We start from the raw sequence: 20,849 nt of genomic DNA, 5'->3' as shown, positions 1-20,849 counted from the left end.
GGGGGGGGGGAGGTGGAGCAGGTGAAGCAGGATAGAAAGTCAGCGATAGGTGGGGACTAAGGAGAGATTGACAAAGATGTCATGGACACAAGACAAGGGGAATGTTAATGGTAGTGGTAAGGGATATAGAAGGTGTTGATAGTGGCATAAAAGGTAAGAAAGCAAAATGTGTGAATAGTAAAACAAGGGTTAGCACTTTGTGAAAGGACAACATGGAACAAGTAACAGTTGGCCTTTTTGGGGGTGGGGTGGGGGGGAAGGGGTGTTTCTTGGGGAAAGGATTGATAAAGGGGATAAAACAATGAGTAAATGAATAAAAATAAAAATAAGTAAATAAAAAATAAAAATACATTTTTAAAAAGGGATTAAAAAGGGGTGAAGATAGAGGAGAGAGTTCATGGTCTGAAGTCAACATGGCTTTGTAAAAGGGAAATCATGTTTAACCAATTTCTTGGAGTTCTTTGAAGGAGTCATATGTGCTGTGGACAAAGGGGAACCTGTGGATGTACTATGCTTAGATTTCCAGAAGGCATTTGGTAAAGTGCCACATCAAAGGTTATTGCAGAAAATAAAAGCTCATGGTGTAGTGGGTAACATATTGGGATGGATAGAAGATTGGCTAGCTAACAAGAGGCAGAGAGTTAGCATAAATGGATCTTTTTCGGGTTGGCAGGATGTGATGAGTGGTGTGCCACAGGGATCAGCGCTGGGGCCTTAACTTTTTACAATTTATATAAATTACTTTGATGAAGGGACCGAAGGAATGGTTGCTAAATTTGCTGATGACACAAAGATAGGTAGGAAAGTAAGTTGTGAAGAGGACATAAGGAGGCTACAGAAAGATGTAGATAGGTCAATTGAGTGGGAAAAGATCTGGCAAATGGAGTATAACATGGGCAAATGTGAAATCGTGAGAGATCGCTGAGCTCTGAGATTCAGAGGGATCTGGGTGTCCTGCTGCATGAATCACAAGGTTAGTATGCAGGTACAGCAGGTAATTAGGAAAGCTAATAGAATGTTATCATTTATTGTGAGGGGAGTTGATTACAAAAATAGGGAGGTTATGCTTCAGTTGTACAGAGCATTGGTGAGACCACATCTGAAGTATTGTGTACTGTACTGGTCTCCTTATTTAAAGAAAGATGTAAATGCATTAGAAGCAGTTCAGAGAAGGTTTACCAGGAATGGGCTGGTTGTCAAATGAGGAAATGCCGGACAGGTTAGGCTTGTATCCATTGGAATTTAGAAGAGTAAGAGGTGACTTAATTGAAACCTTTAAGATCCTGAGGGGTCTTGACAGGGTGGATGTGGAGAGGATGTTTCCTCTTGTGGGAGAACCTAGAACTAGGGGTCACTGTTTAAAAATAAGGGGTTGCTCATTTAAGACAGAGATGAGGAGAAATTTTCTTTCTCAGGGGGTTAAGAGTCTTTGGAACTCTCTTCCTCAAAAGGCAGTGGAAGCAGAGTCTTTGAATATTTTTAAGTAGAGCTTGATGGATTCTTGATTAACAAGGCAGTGAAAGGTTTTGGGGGTTGGCAGGAATGTGGTGTTGAGGTCGCATTCAGATCAGCCATGATTTTATTGAAGGGCAGAGCAGGCTGGATGGGCCTAGTGGCTCACTCCAGCTCCTAATTTGTATGTTCGTATGACTGTTTGCTTGATGCAGTTTGTCTGTTGACATGAATTTAAAGTATACAACCAAAGTAAAGGACCATCTTGCTTTGGTGTGAGAGCTGGCATACATTTTCATGGTTTGAAATTCTACTTTACTATACAACTAGAAAATGCAACATGCGTTACCTAACAGAAGGTATTTGGAGGTACTCCAGCAATAGATAAACAGAGCAATAGCATTAATATTTTACTAGCACATTCTTTTAGATTCTCCCTTATGTTTCAAAGTTTACCAATAAACTAAATTGCAATGGTGAAACATGATATACTGTCCCCGCAAACAAATATTCAATAATATGTTAATATTCTAACACATCAAGATTCTGAAAACAGTTGTTCCTACTTGTATTTCTGGGATGGCTGGGCCTCTCTCTGGACAAGATCCTGTAAATGTGGTCAGGGGCGAAGGAAGGACAATTGGGTTCAGAGTAGCAAAGCTACTGATATCACAGGTAGGAGCTTGAGATCCTACTCCCTTCATGATGACTTTATCCACAACAACAAATCTGTTCCATGGTAACCAGAGGGTACGGTTTTCAGTGATGAAGGGAGCACGCTCAAAGACAAGTGTGACAGAGATTCCTCCAATTGCTACAAGATCAAAGCTGGTAATAAAGAGAAAAAGAATTTCAAATAAGTAAATGTTAAGAAGAAATCAAATGTAAATTTGGACTAGACTTTGATATGAATATAATCTAAGTAATACAGTTGTCATAAATTTCGCTTTAAGTGACTATTGAAGTCTAAACCAGCTTTGAATACATAAGGAGTTTGCTTTTGATTGTACATTTACTCCTGGTGGAACATTATTCCAGGTCAATTTTAGATTACTTTTGCAGTTAGCTTATAATATTCATATAGAATTATCTGGAAAATCTGCTCAACTATCAATTATATTTTGCATTTTAGCAATCATTTGACTAAGGCATTTTGCTATCCTCACTTGCTCTTTGCTTCACCATGAGGACTCTGCATTTTTTATGAACAAATAAAATAACAAGAAAACATCTTTACAATTTACAGTGACAGGTGTTCCCACACCACAGAAACTACTCTACTGCACACATTTATAAAACTATAGACTGGCAGTGAGATGATATTTTAATTGTAATTCCAGGTGCAATGAATCTTGCAATTTTTTTACATTCTTTTGTGGGCTGTGAGCACTACTGGCAAGGCCAGAATTTATTGCCCATCCCGATCTGCCATTGAGAAGTTGGTGGCGAGCTGCCTTCTTGAATCATTGCGGATTCAGTGCTGTTAGGAAGGGAAGTCCAGGATGTTGGCCCAGTGACAGTGGAGGAATGGAGATATAGTTCCAAGTCAGGATGCTGTGTGGCTTGGAGAGGAACTCTCCTCAAATGCATCTGCTGCCCTTAACCTTCTAAGTGTTGGAGGTCTCAGGTTTGGAAGGTGCCATCAAAGGAGCCTTGGTGAGTTGCTGCAATGCATCTTGTACATGGCACACACTGCTGCTACCGTGCATTGGTGGTAGAGGGAGCGATTGGTGGATGGGGTGCCAATCAAGCCGGCTGCTATGTCCTGGATGGTATCAAGCTTCGAGTGTTGCTGGAGCTGCACTTCCATTAGGCTCCTAACTTATGCCTTGTAGAAATCGGACAGGATTTGAAGACTCAGGGTGTGAGTTACTTGTCGCAGGATTCCAAGCCTCTGATCTGCTCTTACAGCCACAGTATTTACATAGCTAGTCTGGTTAAGTTTCTCGCCAATGATAATACCCAGGATGTTAATGATATGGGATTCAGCAATGATCACGCCATTGAATGTCAAGGGGAGATGGTTAGATTCGCTCTTGTTGGAGATGGTCATTGCCTGGCGCTTGTGTGGTGTGAATCGTTACTTGCCATTTATCAGCCCAAGCCTGAATGTTGTCCGGGTCTTGCTGCATATGGACACAGACTACTTCAGGATCTGAGGAATCATGAATGGTACTGAATATTGTGCAATCATCAGCGAACATCCCCACTTCTGACCTTATGATGGAGGGAAGATCATTGATCAAACAGCTGAAAGTGGTTGGACTGAGGACACTACCCTCAGGAGTTCCTGCAGTGATGTCCCAGACTGAGATGATTGACCTCCCATAACGACAACCATCTTTCTTTGTGCTAGGTATGACTCCAACCAGTGGTGAGTTTTCCCCCTGATTCCCATTGACTCCAGTTTTACTAGGGCTTCTTGATGCCATACTTAGTCAAATACTGCCTTGATGTCAAGGGTAGTCACTCTCACCTCACCTGTTGAGTTCAGCTCTTTTCTCCATGTTTGGACCAAGGCTGTTATGAGGTCAGGAGCTGTGGCCCTGGCGGAGCCCGAAATGAGTGGCACTAAGCAGGTTATTGCTGAGTAAGTGCTGTTTGATTGCACTGTTGATGACATCTTCCATCACTTCGCTGATGATCGAGATAATGGGGTGGTAACTGGCCAAATTGATTTTGTCCTGATTTTTGTGGACAGGCAAAATTAGGCAATTGTCTACATTCAAATAGATGCCAGTGTTGTAGTTGCACTGGAACAGCTTGGCTAGGAGAGTGGCTAGCTCTGGAGCAGAACGCTTCAGTACTCCTGCTCAGGTGTTCTCAGGGCCCAGAGATTTTACTGTGTCCAGTGCCTTCATCCATTTCTTGATGTCACGTGGAGTGTGTCAAGTTAGATGAAGACTGGCATCTGTGATGCTGGGGACCTTGGGAGAAGGCCAAGATGGGTCATCCACTTGGCACTTCTGGCTGAAGATGGTTGCAAATACTTCAGCCTTGTCTTTGACACTAATGTACTGAGCTCCTCCCATCATTGAGGATGGGGATTTTGTGAGCCTCTTCCTCCAGTTAGTTGCTTAATTGTCCACCACTATTCACAACTGGATGTGGCTGGACTGCAGAGCTTAGATCCGATCTGCTAGTTGTGGGATTGCTTGGCTCTATCTATAACATGCTGTTTCTGTTGGTTAGCATGCATGTGGCACTAAGTTGTAGCTTCAGCACCTTGGTACCTCATTTTTAGGTACATTGACACTGCTCCTGCACACTTCATTGATCCTCTGGCTTGGTCGAAATGATAGAGTAAGAGATATGCCAGGTGATGAGGTTACAGATTTTGATTGCATACAATTCTGTTGCTGCTGATGGCTCACAGCACCTCATAGATGTCCAGTTTTGAATTGTTAAATCTGTTCAGAATCCATCTCATTTAGCACAGTGGACAGTATCCCTAGGTGAAGACGGGTCGCCTCCACAAGGACTGTGTGCTGTTCACTCCTACCAATTCTGTCATGGACAGATGCATCTGCAAAAGATAGGTTGGTGAGGTTGAGGTCAAGTAGATTTTTCCCTCTTGTTGGTTCCCTCATGACCTGCTGCAGGCCCAGTCAGGCAGGTATGTCCTCCAGGACTCAGCCAGCTCGATCAGTAGTAGTGCTACTGAGCCACGCTTGGTGATGGTCATTGAAGTTCCCAACCCAGAGTACATTCTGTATCCTTGCTAGCCTCAGTGTTTCTTCCAAGTGGTGTTCAACATGGAGGAGTACAGGTTCATCAGCTGAGAGAGGACAGTATGTGGTAATCAGCAGGATGTTTCCTTGTCAGGTATGACCTGGTGCCAAGAGATGTCATGGGGCCTGGAGTCAATGTTGAGGACTCTCAAGGCAACTCCTTCCTGACTGTATACCACTGTACTGTTACCTCTGCTGGGTCTATACTGCCAGTAGGACAGCACATGCCCAGGGATGGGTGATGGAGATGTCTGTGTCAGTGTCTGTAAGGTATGATTCCGTGAGTAGTCCGTTGCTTGACTAGTTTGTGGGACAGCTCTCCAAATTTTGGCACAAGCCCCTATATGTTAGGATAGCTTTGCAGGGTCCACTGGGCACAGTGTGCCATTGTTATTTCCGGTGCCTATCTCGATGCTGAGTGTTCTGTCAACATATCTTTCTCTCAGAAATATTTTTGTTGACCATAACAGAAATGAATTCATGATGATGGTGAGGGACGATATCTAAATACATGTCATAAATCTTGCAGTTGAACATAAGATCATATAGATATAAAATATAGCAGAAAATGCTCAAAATACTCAGCAGGTCAGGCAGCATCTGTGGAGAGAGAAACAGTTAATGTTTCAGGTCGATGACCTTTCACCAAAATATCAACTCAGTTTCTCTCTCCACAGATGCTGCCTGACTGGTTGAGTATTTCCAACATCTTCTGTTTTATTTCAGATTTCCAGCATCTGCAGCATTTTGCTTTTGTATCACAAAAATATATTTCAGCATAGGATTGATCTTCTACAGAAGTAATGAATTGACTCAACCAGTACACATTAATAGAAATTTCCTTGGAAGTTGTTAACATTTATGGGTTATTTTTAAGAATTCTAAATAAAAATGCATTTACATCTCTTAACCATCCAGAAAACCTGGGGCACAATTTTCCCTCCCAGGCAGGTTTCATGGTGGGCAGAACTGGAAAATCTGGCGAGCGGCCAAAAATCAGAAGGCCGTCGGCAGGAAAACAGTTTGGAATGTTCCCTTCACCACTTTCATGGTGGGCTGATGGTGGGTCGGGTTTGCCGCTGATCCATGGCGGGAACCCCATTTGCATGTATGACCATCTTATGAATGCTCATTAAAAAAAACGCTGCTTGCCGGAATCACATAGTCCCTCCCAATCGAACGCCACGCGAGTGGGAAATTAGACTAGCCTGAAACATGTTTGTATGTAAGTGGTGCGCAGTTGGCAGCCCTCACTTCTCTTGACTTCAAGATGAGTGCAACACTCAAATGCTACCTGCAGCAGCGCCGCTCCAGGTTCTCAGCAAAGCCACTGAGAAGCCACAGTGGTGGGGGTGTAGGTTTGCACTCTTCACTGCCATCCTCCATTGTCCAGGGAGGGTGTTACTTGGGGGGGCTCAATCAGGGCAGCAACCCAGACAAAGACCAGCATTGCTCCTTGGATGAAGAAGAGTAGGGAAGGCTAGGAACCCTGAAGAGGGAGATGAGGGTCAGCTTCCACATGATGATGCCATGGAAGAAGCACGACATGGAAGACTTACACGTGACACACTGATAGCCACAAGATTCCAGGTGGAGTAAAGTGCATGCAACGAGAGACGGCCATACTCCTTCTAACTATTAGTGCCATTCCATTGCTTAGGAAGGGATTTAAAATCAGTCACATCGACAGCTAGTTCCGTATTCAGACTTGCACCTTCAACCCTCATGATCTCTGGACAGGTCAGCGGTGAACCCCGTATCTGTGCGCTCTAGAAAGTGAAAGTTGACAACAGTGCAAATGTTGCGTCAAAGAACTTGATGCAATCGTGGCCACTTTAGTGAGAAACTACAGCGGACATTGAGATGAGTATATGGTTGGAGATATCACCATCTCTTCAGATCTTGTGCTTTGGCACTACCACTTAGGAAACACAAGTGCAGCTATCCCTTCAGGTCGCTGAGCAGCCCTCACACAATGTTGTCCCGCAAGCAATAAGGGTTACAACTTCATTCAGCACTCACTCACTCACTCCCAATAAAGGTTTTGACACATCTCCCTGGCATCACACAACGGTCTAGTAACTATTTTGGCTGGTGTTAACATCACACGAATGTGATGGCTCACAATATGAGGGCACATATATGAATATGCACGCCTTCAAATACCAAAACATTCTCATTGACATAAAATGTATTTACAAAAGTGCACGATTTTTACAGTGATTGAGCACCTGTGACTTAGAAGTGGTGGTAATATTTCTTAATTTTCCTAACACTACTGCTACCCCTGGGTGCAGCCCCAACGTCTGCAGCAGAGGTGCAGGCAGCCTGCTGACTGCTACACCCTGTTGTCTCTGGTGAGCTTGGCGGATGTCCTCTGGTGGCCCGAGGCCTTGAGTCTCCGACCTGATAAGGTTCTCCTGATCAGGGACAGGTGCACCCTCCTCGGTCTGACCAGCTGGAGTAGATGGGGTCACGGATGGAGAGGATTTTGTGTGGCTGGATAACCTTGGAGTGTCCTGCATGGAGGCCCCAGGTGTATCCGGTTGATTCCATTCCCCCCTGTTGGTGGCCGACGGCTCCTCCCTGACTCCTTGAGGAGAAAGGGCACCTGGAGGGAGGTCAAGGTGCCCCGTCCCCCTCTTGCATAGCCACTGTTGGATCCCACCAATACATATCACCATGGAGTGCAGGTCCGAGTGCAAATCCAGCAAAACCTGCTGGACCAAGGTCTCCAAGGCGGTTGCCACCCTTCCCATGGCGACCTCGAGGCGCTCACATGCTGGAGCAACAACATCACAGAAGGTGGACGGACCCATCCATCCTTCATTCTAGTCTGCTGAGTGACTCGCTCTCATCTCTGCCTGATGTTCCACTGCCTGTCAATGCATCATCAGCATTGTGTCAGTGGCCGCTTGCAGAGGCTCGCTATCTGACTTGGACTCAATGGGTGCCTGATCTCCAGCAGTCCACCGAGTTCCAGAGATCTGGGCTGTCACTGCCTCCGACTGCTGTGGAGACGTGACAGTGACCCCAAGCCTAATCTAGAACCATGACCCACCGAGGGGCGTGTCTCGGCGTTGGTGGAGGGTGCAGGTGGATCGTCTTTGAATGGTTCCTCAGCCTTGTCCTCTGGGGTGGGCTGGGGGCTGGGGCTTATGTTGGCCCTCCTCCTCTGCTTCCTGCTGGTACCTGTAAGAGAGAAAAGACAGATTTAGTTCATGAGCAGGCAGAATATAAGATTGCATGTCACTCACCGTAAATGTCAGGAGTGATCAATTCATGGAGGTCTCATCCATACTAGGTTGCTGGGAGAAGCCAATCTAACCTTCCCCATAGGAGCGATCCCTGACCTCCCCAGCCAGCTCAGCAGCATCCTCATCAAATTTGGGTAGCTCTGTAATGCTGGCTGCCCCTCCTCCCATCTGGGATCTTTCCCTTCTGTTGTGGGCAAGCTTGGACTGCAAGAAGACAAAAGGAAGGAAGGTGACGAGAAGAGATGGAGCAGAGGTTGGGAAACATGCATGCCTCCTGTGTGTGGTGAGGATGGATCCAGAAAGGGCTGAGGGTGGAGTTAGTGAGTATGATAGATAAGATGGTGGTGATGTGAAAATATCTGTGAGACAATCATGGTGATAAGTGTTCCCCGCTAATGTGTGTGATTCCTGAAGAGTGTAAGAGTGCAACTATTTGAGTGCATGATGCAATGATGAGAGTATGAGATTGGAGTGAGCTGAAGGTTTACTTACTCTGGCAGGGTGGATCAGATTATTCATCCTCTTCCTGCATTGGATGGCGTTGCAGGGGCGGTTGCCAGCTTTGTTGACCTGACTTGCCATGGCCTCCCAAGCCAGACAGGTGAGGCTGGTGTGCTTCTTGGAGTCATCCTTCGGGTAAAGCACATCACGGTATTGGCATACTCCTCGTCTCAATGCCATGAGGGAGTCTGTGCTAAACCTCAGGGCAGCTGCCTTCTCCTTCAGTTGCGCTGACATGTCTACAGGTCTCCTGCAAGGCAGCTGGGGTGGAGAGAGCGAAATGTGTCTGCTCGGGTGGCGATTAAATGTGGCGCCTGGACCATCAACCCCATTACGTACCAGCAGGGCGGACGAATGAGTTCCCGACCCGCCAGGTGATTCGAAGAGATACTCACTTATGCATAATTAATTAGCTCCCAAATGTGAAATCGGGCATGGCTTCCCACCATTCCGACCAGCGGGAAATACGCCGTGGAACCCTTCTGCCATAGCACTTAGTTTCAAAAATGGAAAATTCAGCCCCAAAATCCAAGGAAGTGGGTCTAACTCTATTGAAACTATTTTGTTTCATGCACTTTTCAAATTAGCTTGAATATTTTTAAGGTGGATCTTCCCCCCACCTCAATTGCTTGTGGAACATTTGTTAAGTCTGTCAAGCAAGGAACTTTATTATTATAATGCTCAACAGTTTTTTTTATTTGCTCATGAGACGTGGCCATTCATGGGATGTGGCTAGGTTACCTTGTTCAAAGGGCATTTAAGAGTCAACCACATTGCTGTGGGTTTGGAGTCACATGTAGGCCAGACCAGGTGAGGATGGCAGATTTCCTAAAGGACATTTATGACAATCATCATCATCACACTTTTAATTCCACATTTAATTATATGTTGAACTCAAATTTCACCATCTGCCATGGTGGGATTTGAACCCGGGCCCCCAGAATCTTACCCTGGATCACTGGAATACCAGTACAGTGACAATACCAATATGCCACAGCCTCTCCACTCCATTTACAATTCTTTATCTTTGCTCATGTTGTCAAACAAGCTATTTGTTTTTTTCAATTGATTGGTTGATTCTTCCCCATTTGTAATAAGACTGAATCATGGACAATGTCATAGGTTGAGACAATGGGCGGAATCGTTGGATTTGCACTAAGTGCGGTAGCGGGCAGGTAAAGCAATGTTTTATCCGTCAATCGCAATGGCGGGTTTTCACGCCATATTGTCCCAAGTCCGCCGTATTAGTCATGCATACTTGGGTTACACTCTGTTTCCATGACAGCTGGCTCTCATTCTCCAGCCACACCATCACCTCGCCACTTCATCATGCCAGGCGCCATATTTAAATTCCACCTGCGCGCACACATCTCAGTGCTTCCAGCCCACGACTATTGCAGGGAAGATCTCCATGAGAGGCAAAAAGACCACAGTCCCCAGGTTTAGTGACACATCACTGGAATGCCTTTTGGATGCTGTGGAGGCCTGCTGCGACGTCCTCTACCCCCGCTCTAGCCGCAGGATGGGCAGTGGCGTGACCAACCAGGCTTGGAAGGCGGTGGCAGTGGTGATCACTGCCAATGCTGCACAGAAGAGGTTGACCATCAAATGCAAACAGAAGATCCTGTGCAACCAGGATATGGCAACCATCTCATCACTAAACTCACATGCTCAAGCCCATCACTCATTCACTGGCAGCTCACTCTCTGCCAGCTCGAGGGACATCATTAACCATTTTCTCACACTTACCCTCACATGTCCATTTGACCTCGCCTCCTCTGGAGACTGCCTCCTCAGCCCTCACCATCTTGAGGCCACTTGCACAGATCAACATGTGCCCCCAGACACACCGGATCACCCTCCTTCCCCAGTACAGCCCTCGTCCTGCAGCCCTTCCCTTACCTGAGGCCACTTCTCCTCCTTCCCCAAGCAAGCCCTTGCCCTGCAGCCATTGAAAAACCATCCACATATGGCTGATCTGGTAGGTAGAGAACTGCAATGAGCCTCCCTAAAAGTGATCTGGTTCTGTCCGTGAAGCCTGGTGCTGATGACTGCGAGTGCTAGCCAAAGCAAGATAGACAAACAAACTTTGAAGTCCTGAGCGAAGATGTGGACTCTTGCAATCTTGTGGTATCACATCAGACTTTTAGTTTGATTGAACAACTCTTTAATTGAACATGAAATCAATAAAAAAATGATTGATTATTCAAAATCCAAAGAGTGAAACAGTCAGCGGTTACACTAGAATTCAGTATATTATTAGATGTCATATTCTCCAAATTTAGATAATAGATATTTGAAGTTTGTTCTTGGCCAAATATTTGAAACATTAGTTTTAGAATATTAGTTATAACATCATTTCTTGTTGCCCCACTTGGATCTAATTTGCCTCACAATAATTCTATTAGTTAAACTAGATGGCTTGAAGGTTAAATTTTTCAAATATTTGAAATCTGTCAACAACACAGCATTATAAATTAAAGTGATATAATTAACTCATATTTTATTAAAGATTATCATCCTTCTATTTTCCTGTTATTAGCATCATACCAAAGGTATGAAAGCCAACAGTAATCATTAATTTTATTTGCCACGAGACCAATGATTGCACTATCTATACAACAGCAAGGTACTGTGGATGCTGGAAATCCAAAATAAAAATGAAACATCAAAAAGATGATAGATCATGGACATGAAAAGTTAACTCCATTTCTCTCTCCACGGATTTTGCACGACATGTTATGTTTATCTCGCATTTTTTTGTGTTTATCGCATTATCTATGATTGTTCCAGTTTCCCTGTTAAAAATTCACAATCATGCTTCCCCCATTAATAAATATACCTCCCATCTCAGCCACACTTTTCACGTTTCATTGATGAGCATCCTGCCTTCAACTACCAAGCAAAGTTGACTCAGGATGCATTGGGCGGCAAGAGGATCTGTGTGAATAGAGAAAAGCTGTCTGCTGCACCTGCCATCCTGACGGCTGATCGTGTATCCATAATCCACATGATGCAAAAAGCTGATGTTCACACCGACCAATGGCGTCTCGTCCACCGCCACCACCTGTCCTCGAATGACACAAACGCGGCTGAAATGACACAACATGCAGATAAATATAGTGAGAAGCTGATCAATAGTTGCTATTAATTTATTCTATACTCCTGATGTAGGAAAACTGACAGGGCTTCACATCAACTTTAATTCTGGTAGGTCATGTCTAGATTACATTTAAACAAAGCTGAATGAACATAAACAAAGAATGGTTCATTTTAATGTATTACCTAGTCAGATTAATGTTTGCATAATGTTTATCTTATTTATCTCAACCAGTCTAGGTGAGATTAGATTAACCATATTTAGTTCTGTTATAGGCTTGTATCTTGTCAGGAGCTCCTTCCTCATGGTTTAATAATGTTGTTTGTAAACAGTCAGCCCAAACTGAAGCAGCAGAAATAGCAATGAGGGTAGAGATTCAAAGGGGTTCTTTGTAACAATTTAAAACATGTTATCCCCAAAAATAGTTGTATGTGACAATCACACATTTATAATTCTCCGCAAAATAATTACTGCCTAGATTACTGCAGGTTCAAAGTAATGCCAAAGTGATACATCTGTAACTATTAAAATGCCCTCAAGGTGTTCATTTAGACAAGTATTTAAAGAGCTATTTCTTTTTCAAAACTTTTGTGTGAAGTACTGTGCTCATCAAGGTGAGGGTGTTCATGTTGAAGAGTGGGCCACTTTCTGTTTTAAGCAGCCAGTGTCAGCATCAAGAAATCCCAGGTATAGTAGGATTAGATACAAGTAGAGTTGACTCTGCACTGCCCCAAAAATGCCTGTTGTCTTCAAACTTAATCTTAGAAGACTACGTTCTACTTACACCAGTCCGACTTTACTTCCATTCAGGGAAACACAGCTTAAGAGATGGTCAAATGTTATTGACAATTTGGGTGAAACAGATAATGAAGAACTCAAAATGAATGGACCAGAGTTGAGAGATATTGGAAAATAACAGAATCATGACTCTTGTTTCTCTTATGCTTTCTTCCTGTTAACCAATTTATTCAACAGAGTAGAAACTGCTTCTTCCCTCACAATTCAATAATTTTTTATCTGATAGATACCTGATAGCTTTGCTCTGTCAACAAGAAGACACTATAGATTAAAGTGAAGATGACAGGGAGCCATGTCGGGGGATGGCTCTCAGACACATTCCTGCTACCAGGCAACATTCCCAGGGACGGGATGGGAAGAGGATCGCTGCTCGCTCTACAGAGGCAGGCAGCTAATTTGCATACTTAAGGCCCTGACTAGGGGTGATTTTGCAGCCTCGCTGCCATCTTGCTGTTGCAGAGCAGCCCCACATCACATTTGGAGGCTGCCAGCTCAATGGAAGAGGCATCCGTGCAGCAGAACGGGGAGGATCAATGGAGCCAGAGGCTCCATGCTACAAATATGGAGCTGACTTAACAAAGGCCACAATCATGGCCCAGACCAATGCAACAGAGGGTTTTCCCATCAAGGCCGATTCACCTACCGGTCTAGATGCTGGTTAATTGAGGTTTGACATGGAGGCCAGGGAGGCTGCCTTCATGTTGCATCCAATAAAAGCAGAACAAATCCAATCCGGTCAATTACCACCGCGTCAGCCTACTCTCTATCTTCAGCAAAGTAATGGAAGGTCTCATTGATGGTGCTATCAAGCAACACTTAAACTCAGCAACACCCTGTTTACTGATGCTCAGTTCCTGCCAGGGCATGTTACTCTAGACTTCATTACAGCCTTGGTCCAAACATGGATGAAAGAGTTGAATTGCGGAGGTGAGGTTAGAGCGACTACCCTTGACATTAAGCCAGCATTTACTGAGTATGTTATCAAGGAGACATAGGCTGGGATTTTCCAGCCCCATTGTGGCTGGACCTGCTGCAGGAGATTCGATGGCCCAACCAGAAGTTCAAGGGCGGGGCTGGAAAATCTCACCCTCAGTAAAATTGAAGTCAAAGGTATTCAGTGGGAAAGCTCTCCACTGTTTGGAGTTGGACCTCACACAAAGGCGTGTGGTTGTTGGAGGGCAAGCATGTCAGCCACAGGACATTGCTGCAAGAGTTCATCAGGATAATGTCCTAGGTTCAACCAGCTTCAGCTGTGTCATTCATGACTTTGCCTCCATTATAAGGTCAGAAGTGGGAATATTCACTGATGATTGCACAGAGTTCAGTACCATTTGTGGCTCCTCATACATTGGTGCAATCTGTGCCCGCATGCAGCAAGACCTAGGCCACATTCTGACTTGGGCTGATAAGTGGCAAGTAACATTTGCACCACACAAGTGCCAGGCAATGACCATCTCTGATAAGTGGGAATCTAACCATCTTCCCTTGATGTTCAAAGTCATTACCATTGTTGAATCCTCCAATATAAACATCCAGGAGATTACCAGTGACCAGAAGCCTAACTGGACCAGCGATATAAACACTGCAGCTACATGGGCAGGTATGAGGCTGGGAATTCTGCAACAAGTCACTTCTGTAACAAGTAACTTCCCAAAGCATTTCCACCATCTACAAGGTACAAGTCAGGAGTCTGATATGGAATATTCACCACTTGCCTGGATGAGTGCAGCTGCCACAACACTAAAGAAGCTGGACACCATCCAGGACAAAGTAGCCTGCTTGATCAGCACCCTATCCATCACCTTAAACATTCACTCCCTCAGCCACCAGCACACAGTGGCAGCAGTGTGTGATGCATTATAGCAACTCACTAAAGTTCCTTTGACAGCACTTTCTAAAACCCGTGGCCTCTACCAAATAGAAAAATGAGGGCAGCATGTGTAGGGGAATACCATCAACTCCAAGTTTCCCTCCAAGTCACATCCCATCCTGACTTGGAACTCTATTGCTCTTCCTTCACCAATTTTGGATCAAAGTCCTGCAACCTCCTCCCTAACCGCAATGAGTACATCTATACCACATGTACTGCAGCGGTTCAAGAGGCAGCTCACCATCACTTTCCCAAGGGTAATTAGGGACGGGCAATAAATGTTGGCCTAGCCAGCAATGCCCAGATCTCATGAATGACTAAAAGAAAGATCGAGAACATGAGGGCACAGAATTAAGGTAATTGGTAAAAGAAGCAATGGAGACATGATGAAAACCTTTTCATGCAGCATGTCGTTAGGATCTGCAATGCACCTCCCATGAGTGTGGTGAGGGCAGGTTCAGCTGAGGTATTTAAGAGGGAATTGATTATTATCTGAAAGGGAAGATAGTGCAGGACTATGAGAGAGAAGGCTGGGGAGTAGCACTAGGTAAATTGCTTTTTTGGAAAGCCAGCACAGGCATTTCAGACCGAAAGACCTCCTTCTATGCTGTAACTATTCTGTGTGTGATTCTGTGTGTAATAGGTCAAGTGAATGGGCAAAACTGTGGAAAATTGATTTCAACTCAGGCAAATGTGAAGTCACCTACTTTGGGCTTAAAAAAGTTAGAGCAAGGCACTTCTAAATGATGAAAAGCAACATTCCCTCTAAACTAATCAGCTGCACAGTAGTCCAGAACTTACTGTGCGAAGCACGCTTGCACACTAAGTTCCTTTAAGATGTGTGGCCGCTTGACAATCTTACCGGACCATGTAGTGCAACAAGCAGGCCATATATAATGAAGGCAAATTAAAGGGAACACTGGTGAAAAGATAGAACGAGTGGAGGTCCAAAGAGACCTGGAGGTCCAGGTACAAAGATCATTAAAATGTCATGGACAGATGCAGAAAATAATCAAAAGGGCTAACGGAATTCTGGCCTTTATATCTAGAAGACTAGAATACAACAGGACGTAGAATTTTATTTAAGCTATACAAAGCCTGGTTAGACTGTAGCAGGAGGACTGAGAGTAGATCTGGGCATCACACTTTAGGAAGGACATATTGTCTTTGGGGGAACTGCAGTGGAGATTTACCTGAATGATACATGAACTTCAAGGGTTAAATTATAAGAAGTGAATAAGCAAACTAGAGCAGTATTCCCCAGAATTTAGTAGATTAAGGGCTGAATTAAACAAAGTTTTCAAGATATTTAGGGGAAACAGATAGGGTAGACGGAGAGTAACCATTTCTGCCAAGAGGCCAAGTCCAAATTAGGTAATACTACTATATACAAAGGGTGATAGAATATTGAGACACGCTTCTGCAAACAGCAATTGATGCTAGATCAATTGTTAATTTTAAATCTGAGATTGATAGATTGTTGTTGATAAAATGTATTAAGGGTACGGGCAAAGGCAGGTACATAGAGTTAGGTCACAAATCAGTGATGATTTCATTGAATAATAGAACAGGCTTGTGGGGCTAAATAGCCTACTCCAGTTGCTATGGTCCTATTTTTCCAATGAGGTGTTAAACTGAGGTCCTATCTACCCTCTGAAATGTCCACAACTGATTCTAAGGCATTTTTCGAAGAGTTCTCCCAGTTTTCGGGCCCACGCTAACCTTTACATTTGCCCCTTAACCAAAAAGTGAAAAACAGGTAATTTAATTCATTGCTGTTTGTGGGGCCTTGCTGTGCACGAGTTGGGATGTTGTTTTTCCTACATTACAGAAGTGCCTACATTTCAAAAAATAATCAATTGTTTGTGAATAACTTTGTGATGTTCTGAGGTTGTGAAAGGTGCTTTTTGAATGCAAGTTCTTTCTTTACTTTCTATATATAAGCTTTTGACATGACATTATTTGCATTAGAAAACTATTATAGTTTCGAAATCATAGTGCTGTACTCAATATCATCAAGAAAAACCAATAGTAAAAGTGATGCCTGGATATTCCAAGTCCAGCTCTCAAATAGCCCTTCTATAAGTAATTTTATTTATCATAATGTTGTAAACCTTAACAATTGTGTGATTAATGTACAGTGACAATGGAACATATTGTAGGCAGGATGAAGCAGCAGATTAATTTTATCACCTTTGGGATGATTGAGTGCAGTCTAGCTGTATGGAGTGAAAGTCTCTGCTATCAACTGCTTTTAAAGGTCTTATATAAAGTAAGTGTGAGCAGTCTTCATCTAGTTCCTAATGGGCATGAACCTGCAGCACAAAATTGCCCCAAATTTGAATGTGTATCAGCGAATTTTCATTGTGAAGGACAGTATTCTAAGACCAAACTTTGGACATATTGTGAAGGAACTTCACTCTGTATTTACTTCTGATCTTGGGAGTGCTTGATACTATCTTACTACCTCAAGCATCTATCACTTCGTTGAACACAAAATTCAATGTAAAAGTAATGATCAAAAAATAACCTCCCTTATGTTTAAGTTCCAAAATAAAATGTGTTGCGATAGTGTTGACTGACCTTCCAACTAACCGAAGCATGCAACATAAAACTTTTTGAACTCGGCACAGTAAACATAAATTTGACAATTAAAATCAGACTAAAAGGTTGGGAGTTTATGAAGTAAAAAAAAAAAATCACTTCCGTGCCATTAGGAATGCTCCTAAGTGACTAGGGTTTGATGCAATGTCAAACTGAAGTGAAGGCTGCTCAGGCGTAGCATCTAACTCATGGCCATCCATTCCTGCTTCACAGGAGGCTATTACAACCATGCTGCACATCCATAGCACCATGAGCACAGGTGTTTTATTTAAATAGATTGCTCAAATCTGATCCAGCAAATGAGGTTAGAATAACTGCCATAGATAAAAATAAAAAAATGATTTACCTACTAAAGAACTATTGACCCAGTCCTATTACAGATATTGTCAAATTTCAAAAAGATGCAATCAATTGGCAGTGTTGTTGTGATTATTGCTAATATTTGGATTCTACAACTAAAAAACTGTCAAATGAGCATATATTTTCTGAAATAAGAAATAATCGGCTGAATGTTACACTGTGGGGGAGTGGGGGGGGGGGAGGGGGGGTGAAGGTGCAGGGTCCCCTTCCCGCAGAGTAAAAGTCGAGGATGAGCCTGCCTGTGCTTGGCGGGCTCACCTCAAAGCCATTTAATGGCCATCGGGCCTTTAATTGGCTTGAGCTCCCATTCAAGAGGATTTCCATCTCCAAGAGATGCCAGCCAATTCGGTCGACAGTTCTCTTGTCCCAGCTTGCCACCTGGAATGGTGGCCATCGCTGGGGCTACAGTGAATCCTCTGAAGAAGAGGAGTCAGGAACTCGGAGCAAGGTGAGCCCAGGGTCACGCTGGAGACAGAATGGCAGGCCCCAGAGAGAGAGGAGGGGCCTGAGAGAGTGGAGGGGCCAGAGTGGACACGGCAGGGCGGGGGGGAGGGGAGGAGGTGGTGGCCGGGGGGAGGGGGGGTTACGGGGAGGGCACCGATCGGCACAGTATGCCAAAGTATGAGGCACCCTCCCCCAGCTCAGGCAGCAGGCTGCCAGTTTTTAACTAGGTGCCCTGACACTTAGCACGGGCCTACACTGCTGTGGGAAAAATCCTAGCCGCAGCGAGAAGAGGCCCTTTATTGGTCATTCAAGGGCCTCAACTTGCCCACAGGCAGGTGGGCCGCCTGACAACTCCCCTACCATGGGTAAAATATCCGCAGGGCAGGTGGATGATGGGCACACACCGCTACAGTGGTGCCAAACTTTGCACGCCATCACATACCCATATGCCATCCTGCTCCTTGGGAGCTTTAAAATTCAGCCAAATAATTCAAAGAAAGTGATTCCAAGTGGAGAAGTAATTGTTCTACTTTGCCAAGACCGCCATTTGGCCTGTAGCCAGAATAAAGAGACTATGGCCGGAATTTTCCAGCCCCCCGCCCCCCGTGGCAAATTCCCCTTTGGTGGGGCCAGCGAGCCATTGAAATCTCCGTTCACATCGGTGGTGGGGCTAGAAGATCCCGTTGGCGTGAGGGGCTGGAAAACTCCAGCCATTTTAACATGCTATTGGTCCATTTCCTGCCTGTCCCATCTTTGTCATCGGGACCCAACATGTATATATAAAGAATAGCTTTGAGCGGGTATCCTTGCCATCTGTCCTGGAGAGTAGGTAAAAACTGCAGATGATGGGATACTGACAGCTTTCTGACAATACGTAACCCAAGTGACTTTAACTTCTACCCTGCCCATTCCACACAAATTTATTAGATGAAACTGCCTTTAAAAATATCCGTTAGGAGGGATAGATTGTTGTTATATGATAAAATGTAGAGAAAATTGAAGGCACAGAGGGTTAACCTGATAATATACTGTTTATTTTCCATTGGGCATAATAAATGTACTGCTGGAGTCAGTTTTACTAAATGCCACTGAAAATGATGAAACAGTAAAAATGTTTTTTGATTAAAAAGGCCATATATGTGATAAATATTATTTCACTAATATCTATCTTATTTGGGTGGAAAAGAATACAGAAGTAATGGAAGATTTTGAAATTAGTCATCCTGTAATCATTACTAGCTATATGTTTTAACTGCCTGAGGGAATGCAGGTTTTGAGTGTAATATCACTTTCCAGGTTTTGAGACTAATAACATGAAAGTGATACATTTTATTGAGCTTGTTTCCATGGCACACTGAGCTCACTCTACTTTCTATATTTTGTGTTTCCAATTAAGGTAAGGGCAGTCCTCTATACACCAAAATAGGATCAAATGGACTTCCATCACTTTTTTATTCATTCATGGGATGTGAGCGTTGTTGGCCAGACCAGCATTTATTGCCTAATCGCCCTTCAGAGGGTATTTTAAGAGTCAACCACATTGCTGTCAGTCTGGAGTCACATGTAGGCTGACCAAGTAAGGACATTAGTGATTCAGATGGGTTTTTACAACAATCAGCTTTATTGAATTCAAATTTCACCATCTGCCATGGTGGAATTTGAACCCAGAGTCTCCAGGGCACTACCCTGGGTCCAGTGACAATACCACTACACCACCACCTCCCCTATTTTGTGGCAATTGCAAAGGAGGGCTGTACTGAAGAGGAGAAAAATCACACAAGGCTGTAATCTAATTAAGGGGTTCAGATATCATAAACCACAATTTGGATGCTTGATTAGGTTATATCTTAAAAGGCCTTGGTGAGAAAACAGCTTTGACTCATTCTAGATGGAATAATTGATTTGATAATAGGTGAACCTAGTGGGAAATGATGTTTGCGAGCACGAGATCTAGGGGAAGTCTATTAGCTCTGGTTTTTGTTTGCAGTGCTGGATCACAATTGTTTAGTCACAGTATCAACAATGCTTGAAAGTAAATATGACCGTGACATTATTGCTACCCATCTGTTAGAGAGACACTAGAATCAGTTAATATCAAATATCAGCTAACAAATACCGAAGAGTGACTGCATGTAGTAATCTCATTAAGGAATTCAAAGGGGTTCATAATGAGAATGAGAATGAAACTAGAATAGCTAATAATTGTTATCGTAACCCTAAGTTGATATTACATTCTTAAAATAACTTTTGCATATCTAGTATCATATGTAATATATATTAAAGTGATCTCAGACTATCTATTGGTGTCAATTTAGCACTGGGAAATAATTTCTTTAATATATCTATATTATATTAAAGCTTACACTTGTGCAATCTTCCTACCAATTTTAGCATTATAAATTCTTATGTCTACATTTGTAACAGAAGCCAGTGCAAACCTGTCACCCTGCAATTATATTCTCCTCCAATGGAAGGACTACAGTGTCACCACTGGTGGCTGGCGTAATTACAAGAGGATAAGGTGATAGACAGTGTACATTATGCCTGTGGATGTAGGAATTTATAATGGTAATATAAAATTAAGGACAGAATCCATGAATTACAAACGGGGACTGAATTATGATAACAAGACTTTGTCAACCTATCAGTTGCCCTCTAAGCCCACTTCATCTCAAGACTACACTTGGTCTTGACTCACTGTAAGCAGTGCTATGGCGATTAGCTAGTGTTAC

The 20,849-nt window shown here is 43.6% G+C and overlaps 1 protein-coding gene across 1 annotated transcript in view; it reads right to left on the bottom strand.

Moving 5' to 3' along the window:
• The window catches only part of tenm1 (teneurin transmembrane protein 1), a 1,283,715-nt gene that overhangs the window by 149,002 nt on the left and 1,113,864 nt on the right, over positions 1 to 20,849 (bottom strand). Inside the window, exons 16-17 of the mRNA XM_078547452.1 lie at positions 11,914 to 12,033; positions 2,019 to 2,280 (exon numbers count right to left, since the gene is read on the bottom strand). Of these exons, the coding sequence (XP_078403578.1) occupies positions 2,019 to 2,280; positions 11,914 to 12,033 (382 nt within the window). The remainder of the gene's footprint in view (positions 1 to 2,018; positions 2,281 to 11,913; positions 12,034 to 20,849) is intronic.

This window comes from Cetorhinus maximus, chromosome 8 (genome assembly GCF_964194155.1).
Source record: "Cetorhinus maximus chromosome 8, sCetMax3.hap1.1, whole genome shotgun sequence".
NCBI classification, from domain to species: domain Eukaryota; kingdom Metazoa; phylum Chordata; class Chondrichthyes; order Lamniformes; family Cetorhinidae; genus Cetorhinus; species Cetorhinus maximus.
Note: the sequence above shows the minus strand (reverse complement) of the source record. Positions and strands in the feature narration are given on the sequence as shown.